Consider the following 17,764-nt stretch of genomic DNA (forward strand, 5'->3'; position numbering starts at 1 on the left):
AAGAAGATTAAGTATAGCCTAAGGGAGTGTCGAAGGGAGTGTTAATTGAAGTGTCAATTGCACCTCCATCTTCAGGATGTTACTTTTGTGTTGTTTTGGGATACACAGAGGAACAGATTGTGTTTAAAAGGAGGAGAAGAAATAAACTCGGGGAGGCAGTGTGAGATCTGTTCTCCCTCCTGCACCCTGTCTGTCTTCTCTTTTTCCTCAGTCCCCGCTCCCCCATTCAGGTACCCGGTTTGACTTGGTCGGCTGGCTTCCGACAGCTCCTATTAAACTAGTTTCTTCTGAGGCTAAATCTTAGATGAGAGTGATAGGAGAGGAAATGGGATAGGAGGGTAAAGGCAGAGAGAAAGGATTTCTTCTTAAATGCAAAAGGAAGCTTGAAAATCTAAAATAATTACTGGCTTATAATGGTATCTTTTACAAGGAGATCTGCCTCAAGGTCAAAATCAAAATGTACACTTGGCAAATTTAAGCGAAATGGTTGTTTGAAATCCATAGTAATTTTACACCAAAACACACTCAATATTTAACCCAAACAGTTATTATAACCTTCCTATTCTTTTACCAAGGGTAAAAAAATACATAATAGATTCTGTAGAAAAATTCCCAATACATAAGCTAACACCAGCTATACCGCATCTCATGTTGCAAGAATAGGTAGCTATAAGCATAACTTAATGTTTTTTCCCTAGGAGATATTAGGGACGTTCTCCAGATGTAAGAATATGGGCCCTTTCAATACTTTTAAGTGTTAAGGGCACCAGGAATTCATTATGTCTATTTTCATTTCGAAATTTATACCTTTGTTGTTTACACATTTGCATAAAAAGAATTAGTCTTACTTTCACCTGCAATAATTTGTTATTTTGAATTTTTAAATTAAGGGAGAGATATAAAAAAAACTTTTCTAAGCTAGAGAGGAAAATGCAAGGGGATTTCAAATCAGCAATCAATGACTAACCCATAACAATAAAAAACAGAGAAAATGAAGAAGGTGGCAATCACTAATGATTCATGACAACTTGACACTACTAAAAACATGTAAGAAGAATATGAAAAAGATAAAGAAAGACAGTGGACACTCAAAATTAAGTAGAAGGAAAGCAGTTTACAAAAAGAGATCTACACATTGGAAAGATTTTTCATTTTTCATAAACACAGGCTTTCTTATTTCTCACTTACAACTTTACATGATCTATTTCCTCCAGGTTGACCAGAATCCCTTGAGTTACTCACCTCAATATAAAAGCTCAACATGATCCTTACTCCATCACTAAATCAAGATTAAAACATGAATTTCACAAAAATGTTAGTTTATGCCACGTTTTCTCACTAATGTTAATGGTAACTCAACAAATCTGATCATATTACATAACTATGTCAGACTATGGTTTTATAATTATAAGTAAAATTTACTTTTTAAAACAATGACTCTTTGTGAATAAAATAATTAAATATGTAATCTACACATACGAATTTCAACTTTTTAAAAAATTATTTAATATAGACTTAAACATCCACAGGCTATTTTTCTTACCATTCAGTAAACAAGACAACCAGATCCTCTTGACTGGCATAATGTTCCATAACTTCTTTCATTAATCTGACTTTCTGGCCACCTCCAATACTATTAATTCCATCACCACCTCTCCACTCTTCTCCTTGACCAAGGACCTATCAATGAAATCAACATTTCATTCCTGAGCAAAATTCAAATAATGATAGTACCATAAAAACTGAAAGTCATCAGCAACTTGCATAGTATTACACAGTAACTACTCTTTAAACATTTCACTAAATCATGATACTAGAAAGAAAACAACTTTATGCCTAGGTCAGGTCACAATTCTTCAATGTTATCTACCCCATAAATGCCATTCCCAATTTTACCATTTCAAAAGTAGAGTATAATCTTGGAGTGGGGGGTGGCGACGTGCGGGGAGGGGAGGCACAGAAAGCATTTCTCATATTTGATTTCTGTTTGTTCAGATTAAAAAGAAAATGAAGGAAGTTTCCATAACACTCTTTGATCTGGCAAGAAATCTGTATGATGAACACTAAAAGCCCTTGAAGCTCAGTGACTCCTGACAGGCCCTTAAGCAATTTTCCTACTGAACGAAAATGGGTTGTTCAGGGAAACACAGATGGCATCAAGACAAACGTAATCTTCTTTACCTTATACATTACCTTCAAAAGCTTAATTGTAATTCATAAATGCAAGAAATTGTCTAAGTACAATTAATCAGAACTAAACTTGGAACTGTTCTTATCTCTGTTGGCCTTCACCTCAGCAGCAGTCTCCTGAATTAAAAGCGCATGCTGACGCAGCTGGCTCTGAGGGAGTAGGGAGTATATGTTTTCCTCATCTGAACATACATCTAGTATCTTTGTTTCATGAAAAAAAGTCTGAAGATCCCAAAATAATGATATGCTAGATCTATGAAATTAAAGGGGAATGAAATTTAAAATAAATACAAAAGGATAAAATAAATTTAGAAAATATTATTAGCTCCAATTTTACTTAACATTGAGCCAAATATAAACCTGGCTGGCAAAGCCCATGGGGCTCCCAGCCTCAGTTCTCTAGTTAGCACTTCATTATTACCTATATTGAAGGTTGGAAGAAAAAGGCTAACCAAGAAAACTAAACTGATGTGGATCTGGATTCATATCCATGTTAATTTAGTAGATATTTTTGCTTTAAAAGTGGCCACCTCTGGTCCTGAAGTTTATTACACTTCTATTCTGCAACGCTTCTGGACTTCTTCAATACTGCAGTAATACAGGGCCCAACTACATCTGAGAGCCTCTCTGTACAGTGCACTATAAAGAGAGTCTTGAGTCTCTATTTTTGTTCCACTAAATCAGTGTGTAAAACTTGAGCTTGCATCTGAATCACATGAAGGGCTTATTAAAATACAGACTGCTGAGTCCTGCTCCCAGAGTTTGTGATTCAGTAGGTCTGAAGTGAGGCCTGAGAATCTTCATTTTTTATTTCCCAAATGATGCTGATTCTAGTGGTCTGGGGTGCACACTTTGACAACCAACCACTGAATTTCACAACGGGAAGACAGCAGGAGGATCAAAGACTCCAATCAAACAGGACTGGGTCTCAGATTTGACACTTTATAGCTCTGTACCCTCATGCATAAACAAAGTAGTACCTACTTTACATAGTTAATATAATGAATCGACACCATAGTATATATAAAGTTTCTAACATGGTGCCTTGCACATAAAAAACATTCCACGCTTTCTCCAGTCTGAACCCTGACGATCTCATTCATTGAATTTCAGCATTATTTCACACTGATTTTTCTGTTACTTCCATTGTGCCTCCTATCAAAGCATACTACTATATTTCTCCTCTATTCTAACAAATTTCTAACATATTTTTCATTTACCCTGAATTAAACATCCAGTTGTTAACACTAGATCTCTTTTCCACCAAAGTTTAGTCTTTCTAATACCTGTTCTATATTTCAGTGGTAGCAAAAACCACCTTCTTTCTATACTGCATACTGGAACAGCTCAGTTTTTCCTGGACAATACAATGCTGCCTCTTTAAGGGTTTTGTTTTTGTTTTTGTTTTTTGTAAATGTATTAATTTGTTTGTTTGTTTTCCTATCTGAGATTCCTCCACCATTCTCATTTATGGAAAAGATCTGGCTGGCAGATACTCATTTCTACTTTAAAAAATTAAATAAGTAAAAAACAAGAACAAAAAGGCCTTTCACAGCTCAGTTTCCTAGTTCTAACAAATTCCTCACCTCTGCTCTGATCATGTGTTAATGAGAAATTCCCCTGGAGGCAAGTCTTCTAAAACCTTTTTACATTTTTATAATATTCCAGAATCTCTTTAAAACAAACCAAAAAAACAGGAAAAGCAACTCTCCATAATGGGACAGAAAAGGTATCCCCTTCAGTCATGTTTCCAATACTTTGTAAACAAAGAAACACACTATGGCAGACAAACCCATTACAATAGTAAGTGAAAACAATTACTATCGAATCTTAGTTATGTGGTGCTTATATATGACCCTGGCAAAAGAAATATAAATATAAAAATATATAAGCATATTCTTCTTTTTTATAGACATGTTTATATAGAGCATTAGCAAGTATCAAGAAATTATTGTTTGAGTGGGAGTATTAATAAGGCCAAATGTATCTTTAAAACAATCGAGTATTTTAAACAAATTAAGTATATATAAGCAGCAATTGTGTAGCCAAATTTCATCTTTCTGGGGATTGTAGATTGTGTCGCTGTTATTGTTGTTATAAAAAATGTACTTAAGCACTTCTTTTTTTTTTTAGGTGAGGCAACTCTTGGTTGACCTTACAGATTGCAAGGATCTTATCAGTTTACAATCTCTTTTTTTTTTTTTTAAACCTGATCTTCCTGGATAATCTCACATCCAAGTACTAACTAGGCCCAACCCTGCTTAACTTCTGAGAACAGACAAGACTGGGCTTGTTCAAGGTGGCGTAGACTTATCATCTCCATGAATTAAAAGATATACATACCATACCTTCACAGTATAATTGAAGTATTGGGCTGACTGCATAAATCGATGGAATCCATCACTTTCTTTTGTTGCTACAGTTATGACTAATAATTTATCTGCAAAGACAGAAGGAAATAACATAAGATAGTTTACCAAGAAGTTAAATGTTACCAATTTACAACTCACTCCGGTAATTAGATATCTCATTAAACCCTTGGGAATGCGCTCGTTTATTAATCTACATGAGGCTAAACAAAGCTTTTTTATTGCCAAATGATGAACCATCAAATAATTATTTATTTTAATGGTAAGAAAGTACATTAATATTTCTGGCAAAAGCATGCCCTCCACAGAGAATTTCAACACTATGAGAAACACTTCCATAAAATACACAAAGTTTTTATCTGTAGAGACAGACTCTCCTAGGGATTATCTATCTAATAATCAACCAGTTCCACTGCAACCTATAAATCATCACTGATTTATTACACATATCAGTGAGGTCTGGAAGCACATTATATTACTCAAAACACTAAGAAGTACAAAAAAGAAAAAAATCCAATCATGAGACTAATCTTAATTTTTTTAAATAAATTATGATAAATTGGGAACAAATATTTAAAAACAGAATCTTTTTTCCCCCTATTAATGATTTTTTTGTATATGAAAAGCCTGTAAAAACGACATTTACATCACCTTCAGTGTTTTTTCTTTAAAGAATAAAAGGAACCAAAATTAGCACTCCTAGTAAATACACAGCTTTTAGTCACCATTTTTATATTGTATTATTATTTTCAATCCAACATAACCCTCTTTAGTAGAAGTAGAAATAGATAGATTTAAGGAGTCATTTCAAAATACCTACAGAAGCTATTAAAGAAAATGCTTATTTGGAAAAGATGTTACAAAATGCATGAAAGAAACAACTGCATCAGCAAATGCCCACAACGATGGGACATTTTTTTTTTTAATCTGAGGATATAGGAGGACAGTGGACTAAGAATAACTAACATCTTTTTGACATTCTAGGCATTGGCACTGAGCTATATCATTTGATACTCACCTGCCTGTTATCAATAGGAAAAAATTCAGATTTTAAGTGCCGCCGAAGCAACAGATAATCATTGAAAATAGCATTATGTATTACCAATTAAAACAAATTTCTTAGGACCCAAGGTATTCACCAAATTTTGAATATAATTGAAACCATAAAACATAAATAAGTAAAATATACATATAAAGAAGTAATAAATTCAAATATTCATTAGTCATGAAGATAAATATGAAGATAAAAATGAAGATAAATATCAACATTCTTAATTTTTTTTCTGTTAAGAGGCATTTCTCACATATTATTCAGCATTATGAGAAATAAATATTCAGGAAAAAATAAGTCATTTTTATAAAGTTGTCAGGCCCCAAGTAAATATATTTTAAGAGTATTTTTTCAATTAACTATTCTTTTTTATTTAAAAAGTTTTGTTTTAATGTCTAAAATAGTGCTTAACTGATTAAGAAAATCTGACATGTTACCATTCACAAAAAAAATTTTGAAATAGTGAATAGAGATTTTATTTTACAAGAGTAAAGAACATGCTTTTTAAAGTCTCTTTTCTGTGTAATAAAATGACCATTTTAAGGTAGTTTTCTTAACTTTTCTTACATAAATCATAAGAATTAGCTATAGCAAAACTAAAAATGTGTGGTCTGGCAATCTTATGCAAAATGAGGAAGAACTGTTGTTACTAATTACAAAAAAGAAAATAATACTGTTAAATGAAGGTATGTTTAATAACATTCTTTACAAACACCTGATTCCTCTCACCTGCTAATAAGTATCATTACTTTGATTGTAATGAGAAAGATCTTACTCAGTAGGGGAAGTAGAAGAAAGTGCTAACATGTACCACTCACAATCACTCACCACCCAATTCAAGACTCCAATCTGCTCACCATTTATGAAGTGCTGTCAAAAATTTTAACCTAACTTTGATACATACTTTAGATTTCACTAAATTTTGCAATACAAATTTACTCAAAAAGACAAGATAATTGACCCAAATAATCAATAGCAAATGTGAATAAAGGGAAGGGAAATTGTTATATTAGCAGAATTAAGAGACAATTCAACCAAAAGTAAATCACGAACTTCAGCTGGGTCCCACTTTGAAAAACTACCTGCAAAAAGGTACTCATGATAAAATTAGAGAAACCTGAACACTAACTGGGTATTTGTTGATATTAAGAAGTTATCGTTAATTTTCAGCATGGTAATGACACTGACTTTTTTAAAAAGAGTCCTTATAATTTAGAGACAGATACTGAAGTATTTACCCAATGAAAGGAAACTGTGTGTGTGATTTGTTTCAAAGTTATTTGGCAAAGATGGAAGGCAATAAAGGAAGAAGATAAAGATTAAATGAGACGGGCCATATGCGATGACTGTTAAAACTGGAGTCCTTTTGTATGTGTTTGGAAATTCCTACAATTAAAAAAAATTCAACTTTATGCACAATTCTTAATCCTCTAATCAGAAAAATGACAGAAAAATATTCAATATAACTTTAACAGTCTAAATTATCTAAGTAAAAAGAAAGATGAAACAGAATGCAGAATTTTCTAACCAAACAAAATTATAATTTAAACGATTATACTTAGTTCTTTATCCAATTTTTTCATCCACAACTGAAATGATAAAGTAAAATGATAGAGTAAATGGGCTTAAATAACGGGCACCCATCAAACATGATCAAAACTAATCTATTATGGTGTCAACGAAAAAGCAAATGAAGGTCAACTGCGGCTAAATGTAACCTCCATAGCCATTGTCTGACTATTAGAAAATAGATTAATACTTTGCATTAAGAAGAAACATGTAATGCATCTAGGGTGTTGTAGGTTAGACCATTTATTGATGAAAATCACATCACAGAAAAAAAAAAAAAATTCTGCAATCACCTTTACACGGTCCTGGAAAATGCCTATCAGTATAGTAAGATTTTAAAAATAGTGAAGTGGCTAAAGAGTTAGCTCTCTACAAAAATTCAGATGAATATCAGAATTTCTCCAAAATTCAAGAAGTCAATCTATTTAGAAAGATCAAAACATCTATGTCTCTCATTGTGAAACAGCCAATATTTTTCTCCCAACAGTTGTTTATGTAAGAGTAGAATTTATCAATAGTGCTGACCTTTTGTTTTCTTTCAAAAACAAACCATGGGTTTAAAAGCCAAATTTTTTTTTTTTTTTAAATATAGCCTATCTCCAAATGCTAAAGCAGCACATAAGAACCACCTGAAATTTATTATCTTAATGACAAGCATTTTATTAAGTAACTCAGCACTAGCTCAGCTGCCTTTGCTCCCATTCCTGAGGGATAAATCTCCCATCTTTCCAAGAAACTTTCTCTACATCGAGCAGGGTTCCCCAAACCCTGGCCCACAGACCGGTACCAGTTTGTGGCCTGTTAGGAATCAGGCCACACAGCAGCAGGTGACCAGCAAGCAAGCAAGCAAAGCTTCATCTGTGTTTGCAGCCGCTCCCCAGTGCTAGCATCACCGCCTCAGCTCCACCTCAGATCATTGAGCATTAGATTCTCATTGGACCACTGGTCTCTGGTGCCAAAAAGGTTGGTGACTGCTGAGTCATAGTTAAACCAGTCCCTAATTATAAATTTGTAAATACCAACAAAAACAATTCTACCACAGGAACTCTAAGTACATTGTTCTCTCTCTGCAACTCCCTCATTTTATGACCAGACATGTCCTTTATCTGTAAACATCAGTAGCTCTTAACTTTTACTGAAGGAACGTGGTTTTTTATGATTAGTAAAGTCCAGAAGCCAACATACTGGCTGTAAAAGGAAGAATCATAAATATTTTAGGCTTTGTGGGCCACTTACAATCTGTTATAATTCTCCTTTTTTCTTTCTTCATCTTTTAAATACTTTAAAACCGTAAAAAGATTTTTTTTTTTTTTTTTTTAAGTTTTCTGGCTCTCCATATAAGAACAGGCATGGGCCAGATCAGCTCTCATGTCACAGTTTGCTACTGTGGTAGGCTGTGTAAATCTGAAGACAAATTATTTCAGTTTAAATGTCAGCTCTACCATTTATTATTTTTTTAGAAATTGGTCAGTTACTTGAACTTTGCGCCTCATCTATTTCTCTAATCTTTAATATGTGTGTAATAATAGCACCTACCTGAAAAGTTTGCTGCGAGGGTTAAATTAGTTAACATATACAAAGTGGCTAATACACTATAAGTTCTACATATGTAGTAAAGAGCATCTTCTTATATCTTTCTCTTTATTTCTACTCAACAGATGCATGGAAAGGTAGGTTGTAATTGTGAAAATTTCAGCAGGTTATAACGCCATCTCTTTCTCTACCAGAGTCAAACACTCAAGAATCTGATATCTCTTCAAACTCTCAATATTTTATGATACCAGTAATGGAAGAAAAAAAAGCTATGTAAAAAGTTCAATTTGAAGCTGTTCATTCACATAATTTAGGAAGTAACCTTAGAGACACCTTCTAAAACCTTTACATTTTTCTTCAATTGCAAGCAAGCTATATAACAGTCAAAAATTATGATAATCATTAGCACAGGCTTCTGCAATAGCCTCCTAAACTTGTTTTACCCACTCCAATAATATCTCTTCAAAGTAGCCAGACTGGTGTTTTCAAATAGAAGTAATTATGATAGAGTAATCAAGAACCTCAATGTGGTTCTTGATTACTTCTATCCTCTCCAATCCTATCCACTACCTCTCTCTCCTTTGCTCTCTTCTCCAACCACACTGGCCTTTTTTTTTCCCCCAACGATGCCTGCTCCCTCCCACCAGAAGAAAAGAGCCTATGCAAGACCATTATCTAACGTCCCTCCTAATGTCTTGATGTAGTTACTGCCTACTCAATTTGAGAGTCTCACATATGTCATTTCCTCAGGGAGACCTTCCTGACCTTTCACATATAATAATAGGTCAGGACTCATCATATATGTTCACTGCACTCTTTATCTCTCTTTCAGTATATTGTATATTAATTTGCATGGTTATTATTTGAGAGTAAAATCTCTCTTCCCCCAACAAAACTATAAATTACAGAAAGACAGGATGTCTTTTGCTCAGCACTACAACTCCAGGGCCCATCACAGTGTTTATCATATAGTTAAGTTTTTTATAAACATTTGTTCAATGAATAGATTCAGGGATAAGTGATGTTATGTTTCATATGAGTGTATAAAATAATTTGTTCTCAATAAAATCTCTATATAGATAGCTTTGTTATTGCTAGTTTACAAATGAATTGAGTCACCCAAACACTATGACAAACTGAAGCCATGGATTGTAGGTAGCAAAAAAAACAACAACAACAAAAAAAACCACCATTTTATTTTGTGTAGTTGTTGAAATACAAGATAAAAAATCCTCAAGAACAAGTCAGCACAATTTCAACAAGGAAAAAACCTAAAAATGAAACATCAAAGAGACATCAGAGGATTCTTTAGCATTTATTTAGAAAGGTGGGGAGGAGTAAAGGGATGCTTAAGGAAAAAAAAAAAGACTTTTAACCACTAATGCTATATAGGGAACATCTTCACATGTGTTAGCATTCACATGGATGCCTGAACTTCTATAGCCCACTTATGGACAATGCACAGACTTATAGCAAATTAGGAGATCTGCTGCAAGGTAGTGGAGGGGCAGGGTAGTATGTAGGGTTACCAGCCATCCCAGTCTGCCCAGGAATAAGGTTGCCAAAACATCGGACTTTGAGTTTTAAACCTTGGAAAATCCTAGACAAACCAGGATGAGTTGGTCACCCCAGCAGTATGTGCAATAAGACTAGAGAAGGTGAGTATTGCCAATTATTTATAAAACACTGGATGCGAAGTGGGCCAGGAGGCAAGTTGTCGAAGGGCAATAAGTTAAAGACAAATTCTCTAGGATCAGAATGTCAACCAGCACCAGATATCTAGTGAAACAGGCCCAGACTAAAACCTTTAGAGGACTTAGGCACCTAGTAGGTCAAAGTGGACTAAGACTAATGCTGTTCCTCAAAAGTACTTCATAATACACATTTTAAAACTTTGTCAAAAAAAAAAAAAAGTTGTACACATGCTAAAATTAAGAGGCTTTTTCTAATTTTCTTTTTGGGTATCCATGTTTTGTGATTATAGATATGTTTAGTTTGTCTACTATTTAATGGAAGACAAATTTCAAGAGAGTCAAAAGGGCTACTGACAATGCTCAAGAATCCCAATAGCTAATTGCTTTCAGAATGCTACAAAAGCTTAAAGGCATTTAAGAATAACATACAAATAGATAATTGTACCTGCAATCAATAAAATTTAAATAATTGTTAGGCTAAGATTGGAATTATAGAATAAGAGACAATTTTTTTCTAGTATGAGTTGTAATTTTTAATATATTTAATATGGGCTCTTCTATAACCATATTAACTCTAGCAACCATTGATCAAGAAAATTATGAGATGAATAAAAAAGATGTGGTACATGTATATAATGGAAAATTATTCAGCCATAAAAAAATGAAATCTTACCATGTGCAACAACATGGATTGACCTAGAGGGTATTATGCTTAGTGAAGTAAGTCAGATAAAAACAAACACCAGACAATTTCACTTATATGTGGCATCTAAAGAACAAAATAAACAAGCAAAATAGAAACATACTCATAGATACACAGAACGATCTGGCAACTGCCAGATGGGAAGGAGATTGGGAGGCTGAATGAAAAAGGTGAAGGGATTAAGTACAAATTGGTAGTTACAAAGTAGTCACGAGAATATAAAGTGCAGCATAGGGAATATGGCCAATAATATTGTAATAACTATGTACAGTGCCATGGGAGTACCATGCAAATTGGGGGGATCACTTTGTAAATTATATGCTATACCACTGAAACAAATATAATATTGAATGTCAACTCTAATTGAAAAATAAAAATTAAAAAAATTATAACAAAACTTTGATATAAATACAATGACATATTTAATAATGTATATTCTCCTAATCTCAACAGTATCTATATACTTTAGAAAAACATTAATATACACATATGACCCATATAATCCATTCGATCTGTACAAAAAAAAATAAAACCCTTTATTTAGAACCCCCTTTCAATAACTCCCTTTAGTAACATTCTCTCAAAATAACTATCCATGACCTAAATGTTAAGAACTCAACCTACATCCATCCTAATCTCCTTCCAGAAACATGGAGATAAAACACAAGGACTGGATTGTAGCCAAAAATCATACACTAAGTTCCAACAATTGTTTCTGAAATTCAGAAGAGGACAGAAAAATTCAAACACTAAGGATAAATTGCGCTAAGGAGGGCTTCAATTAGAATAAAATATGTCTGAACTTCCTGTCAAGATGGCAGAATAAGCAAACACTATACTTGCCTCCTCCTACAAACACATCAAAATTACAACTAAACTACAAAACAGTCATAATTGGAAGTCACCTGAGTCTAATGAACAGAAGTCCTACAATTGGGGACACACAGAAGAGGCCACTTCAAGACTGGTAAAAGGGGCAGAGATGCAAACAGGTTGGTCCCACACCTGCATGAGGTGATTGTGAATCCGGAGAGACATCTTGGCTGCAGAGGCTCTCCCCAGAGGAGCATGGGGTCCACACTGGGCTCCCTAGCCCAGGGTTCCATTGCTGAGAAGTCCCCACAATATCTGGTTGTGAAAACCAGCAGAGATTGTGGCTGAGTTTGACAAAGGGTCACTGGAGTAGCAGATATTCTTCTCAAGAGGCAGACTCACTTGCTAACAGATTCACTCACTTGGAGCTCCAGATCTGGGGCAGTGGCACAAAAGACACCAAGGGCATTAGGGAAGGAACTGAGTTATCTGGCTTCAGGGCAAGAGCTGGAGAGGCAGCTCTCTCCCAGAGAAAAGTGCTGACAGAATCCATTGTTCCTTTGTTGAGCCCTCCCCTTTTCTGGTGTGCAGACCCAGGCAGCCACCATATCTGAGTCTCCATCAACCTGGCTAACACTGGTCACCCTACCCTGGTGATACCATGAGATCCTGCTTCACTCAACCTGTATCCATAGGTTCACTGCAGCATTATTTACAATAGTCAAGATACGAAGTCTACCTGGGTGTCCATCAATGGATGAATGGAGAAAGAAGAGGTGGTACATATACACAATTAAATATTACTCAGCCATAAAAAAAAAAAAAAAAATGAATGAAATTTTGCCATTTGCAAGATGGAACCTAAAGGACAAAATTAAAAAACAAACAAACAAACAAATTCAGAAAGAGAATATTTTGATATTGCCAGATGGAAGGGGAGTTGAGGGGTGGATGAAAAAAGGAAGGGAAAAAAAAGAAGTACAAACTGGTAGTTATAAAACAGACATGGGATGTAAAGTATAGCATAAGGAATATGGTCAATAATATTGTAATAACTATTTATCGTGTCAGATGGTACTAGATTTATCAGGGTGATCACTTTGTTAGTTATATAAATGTCTAATCACTGTTGTACACCTGAAACTAATATAATATCATATGTCAGGTATAATTAAAAAAATTTAAATATATTTTTAAAAAAGAATGAAACATGTCTTAAGAAACAAAAGGGTGAAAAAAGTATGCTGTAGGCCTTACTCAAATACAAACTCAAAAATGAGCCAATACATGAGGTAGCTAACCAAAACAAACAAAAAATCAGTCTTAACACAAGAGGTGATGGACAATCCTACTGTAATTTGTGTAGCCCATGAGTGGAAAATTATAAGGCGTTTGGTGTATTACATTAAGGAGAATTTTGACATACACTGGGTTTGACCAGCACGATTAGAAGTCTGACAATCATATCACATACTGAAAAACAGACTTACCACCTCCTCATCTCCTCATATTTGAATAGAAAAAAATAGATTTCCTCTATCTTATTTTATAGGAGATAATTGGCTGGGTGAAGAATTAATGGAGCAGAGACAGATTTTGTATTGATACTATCTTAATCCATTCAGACTGCTATAACAAAATACCACAGACTAGAGGTAGCTTATAAAAAACAGAAATGTATTTCTCACAGTTCTGGAGGCTGGAAGTCCAAGGTCATGGCACCGGCATGGTCAGATGAGAGCCTTCTTCCTAGTTCATAGCCAGCACCTTCTTGCTGTGTTGTCACATCATGGAAGGGGCTGGAGTCTCTTTGGAGCTTTTAATAAGAGCACTAAACCAATCTATGAGGAGTCAACCCTCATGACTTAAGCACGACCCAAATGTCCCACATTCTAGTACTATCACCTTTGAGGATTAGGATTTCGACACATGAATTGGGGCAGGAAGGCAAGGTACATATATTCAGACCATAACAAATACAAAGTACAATTCAAATAATGCAGAATGAAAGAACTCGACTTAAAAGAGTAGTTTCCTATATCTTTACAAATATTAATACAAAGACTAAAGGACAATTTTCCAAGATTTATGACTTAGAGAACACACTTAAACTTTTCAAAAATTATGAATGTACATTTAGGTGTAATTTTAATGTCAAAGGAAAAAGGACCTGCTTCTTTCACAGACAGAGTAGACTTTAACCTGTTGAATTCAAAGGTTAGAGCAAACACCAATATAGAAAGATGTACCAGCAATGAGAACTTCCTTTGAATGAGACTATGTAACCCATCTGCTGGCCAAATGCTTTAGCAGAAACTATAAACTGTCTGCCAGATATCTGGCCCCAAGATTGTGTAGTTTGTTTAAACAAATTTGGTCTATTGCTGTTTACATTCCATATTTTACATAGGCATTGAAAATATTTCCCAGCCTCATAAGCAAAGAGCATCAGTAGTAAAGTTAACAATCAGAATAAAACAGCTGAGGCTGAGATAATGTATTCCTACAAATGAAAAGATTTGTCTTAGGACAGAGGCCATCTCGAGATGGACTGTGGTTAAGAAAGCTGAGCTCTAAAAGAAAATCGTAAGGGTAAGGTGCCTAAAATGAGATGACCTTTACTTCTCAATAATGGGAAAAAAGAACATTTTGAAGAAGTCTGCCTAATCCAAAGGAATGAAAATAAATGAATCTGGGACACAAAATTAAAAGTGGACTTGATAAAGTGTGGTGTGGCTCAAATGGAAACAGAGGAGAAAAGTCATAACTTTCATTCATCATCTTCAAGTATAGTGAAACATTTGCTTCTTCCACTCCACATCCCCATAAAGACATTATAAAATATTTGTTAAAAGAGGACATTTTCTTATTACATTCACTTTGCATAAAGTTAGTACATTTAATCTGAGCAGGAGCCCCTCCTTACACTGTCTTGAGAGTTTTTAGGCATCTTTTTGACAACTCAGCATCCTCCCCTACAACTTGCCAGTTCTCCACGTTGTTCAACAAGTCAAAGTTGCTATATAAGAGATTGCTAGAAAACTGAATCACTATATTATTTTTTTTGAGGATATGAAGTTAAATGTAAATGATTTGATATCTACAACTATAAATATTGTCTATAGAATTACTACAAGACTTCAAAAATAAGGAGCTTTATTATTCGTTTTGGTTGTAAACTGTCACAAACTTTCATCTTTATATAAGAGAAATGTCTTATTTTTTTAAGAGTATATCCCAGAAAAAAATATAAGAAACATTCTAGCATTCACTGTACCAAGTTAGAGCTTTAAAAAAATATTATATATAAAAATTATGATTTTATATATACATATATTTTAATACATGACTGATTTTTCTTTTGCCAGCCACTCTTTGCAACTTAATTTTTTGACTAGGTGATAAAGTAGAAAGAGATATTCTTTTGGAACCCTTTCTCCCAGACATCTAGCTGACTTTTCCTCAGGTGATTCTAATGATATTGCTCTTACAGATGCTTTTGGAGATATGTTAATACATATATAAGCAAATACCTTACACCCTACATCCCATTCTGCAACTTTTGAAATTTTTTTTTATATATCTTTGAGATATTTTCAAATTGAATCCAGCTGCACAATATTCCATCACATGGATGAATCATATTTAATTAACCACCATGCTAGTAACATATTTATGTCATTTCTAATCCAATGTTCTACTTGAAAAAAAAACAGCAATTGATAATGATGTATATAAATCATTTCTTACATGTAAAACCACATCTGTAAAATAAATTCCAAGTAAATTTTCTGGGTCATACATTTTCCTCCCATTTACAATTTATTTTTTGACTTTATTTTGACTCTATGATTTTTGCCAGGCAGAATCTCTATAGGCATTGTTCCAATGACATTGTATTTATCAGCCATTAACTCTTACTTATCGGTTTTGTGTTATACTTTAGAAAAGTCTTCCACATGCTGCAATTAAAAAATAACTCTTCCATAATTGATAATTATTATAATAAAATAATAAATTATTCCATATTTTGTCTAGTACTTTTATAGTTTCACTTTTTACATTTCTATCTTTTATCATATGATTGATGCTGAATATATGGAATGTTAAACCTACCGAGGGTTTGTCTCACATTATTCCAAACAAGGCCATAGGTTCCATTCTAAATTACCAAAACATGTTCATTAATGGCTTAATGAGAAATATTTATTTTAATTATGATTGCAAGGTGACCTGTTTTTTTTTAAAGACAGAATAAACCAAAAGGTAGCTTTACATGTCTTAAAGTATATAAATTTTGAAAACACTCAAATAGGAACATAATACTGTTCCACAATTTGTTTTGTCTAAGTAAAACTGGCTTTATAACAATATTTTGAGTGGATTTAAAGCCTCATGTAGAAGTTCTCTATTTGTTCCCATCTGCCACACTAACAAAAACTCCTCTAAGATGCAGTCACCTCTGACCCAATTAGCTCCCTGTTGTATAAGTGCCTGATTTTCCTGATTTCTTTTCTCAGCCTTAAATAGTAACTTCCTTAAATTCTAAACCAGATCATATGTTAAAAGACATACATGGATGATTCTCACAGACAAGTCATTGTTGACAAGTTTGGTCTCTCTGAACAACCTTAGGACCTTGAGACAGCCATCCTTCCAGTACAGCCTCAGACATATAATCATGGTGCATCAGACCCCTAGCACTCCCAGAGCAAGGGTTGAGGATGGCATGGTGTGGGTAAGTATGCACCTCAACATGGGGCTCAACAGGCTTGAAGGTCAGCAGCAAAGGAAGTCTACCCTACTGACCTTGTATCTTATTTCATGAAAAACAATATAAAACCCTAAACGTGTTTCTCTAAGTTTTGTACCCATTATAATGTATGATAGGTCAATTTTAGCAGGGAACCAAACATCTTTCTGAACATGCATTTATATTCTCTCAATGCTTTATGTAGAGTTTTGCTCACATTCAAAATAAAGAGAAGAAAATCAAAAAGATGAGTATCACACAGTAAGCATACAAATACAATTAAAACAAGTCCCTCATAAACAGCTTTTTTTAAGAAATTAAAGTGTTCAATTTCAATCCACTATCATTCAAGCAATAAAGAGACAGAAAGAAGTATAATGTGTACATCACCTGTCTTCAAGTAAAATATTTAATTTGTTTGTTGACCTTAATGAGTTATGTGATAACTGGCCCCTCTAGGCCTCTAGACATCACTGAGTCCATTCAACCTTGGTCCATGAGCTTGCACCAACCTATTATTGGGTTCTTCCACTTCTAAGCTCCTTTACAAAGTTATTCTTTTTCCTGTCTTTTACTGTTTCCATCAGTGGACAAACCTCTATTGTGACATGTTTTTACAACAGTTGACTACTGAAATAAGCTTTAAACAGATTTTTTTCTATTTCTTTAAGGATATTTTAATAATAATTTGTGGCTATTAAAGCAAAACATTTCAAGAAGATTTACAAACAGCTCACTAGAAAGTAGATTTCACTTGTGACCAGCTGAACAGAGAATATGCTTTGTAATGATGCTCTAAGTCCTAGAATCAAGGCATAATGTCTTCTCAGCCAAAAAGCACACTTGTGATTTCTAAGGATAAAATAAATATGTATTCTTAACATAAAAAAAAAAGTTGACCAGAATCTGGTTTTATGCTCTCTTCTTCAATTTTAGTTCCTGTCATATTCCAGTCTCAGAGCTGGAATCCCAAATACTCACCACCCAGCAGAGGCCATATTCACTGCGTCTTTGCCTGGCTTATCATTCTCAATCTTGCCCAGTGCTAACACTCACAACATCCAAGAGCTCTGCTAACAATCTATTGCC

General features: G+C 34.1%; 1 protein-coding gene across 2 annotated transcripts in view; it reads right to left on the minus strand.

Moving 5' to 3' along the window:
- The window catches only part of PLOD2 (procollagen-lysine,2-oxoglutarate 5-dioxygenase 2), an 88,838-nt gene that overhangs the window by 40,011 nt on the left and 31,063 nt on the right, over positions 1-17,764 (minus strand). For both annotated transcript variants that reach the window (XM_015593806.2, XM_006917456.3), the window contains exons 2-3: positions 4,539-4,630; positions 1,544-1,680 (exon numbers count right to left, since the gene is read on the minus strand). In XM_015593806.2, coding sequence (XP_015449292.1) covers positions 1,544-1,680; positions 4,539-4,630 — 229 coding nt within the window. The remainder of the gene's footprint in view (positions 1-1,543; positions 1,681-4,538; positions 4,631-17,764) is intronic.

The sequence above is a fragment of the Pteropus alecto genome, unplaced genomic scaffold, assembly GCF_000325575.1.
Source record: "Pteropus alecto unplaced genomic scaffold, ASM32557v1 scaffold75, whole genome shotgun sequence".
Classification (NCBI taxonomy): domain Eukaryota; kingdom Metazoa; phylum Chordata; class Mammalia; order Chiroptera; family Pteropodidae; genus Pteropus; species Pteropus alecto.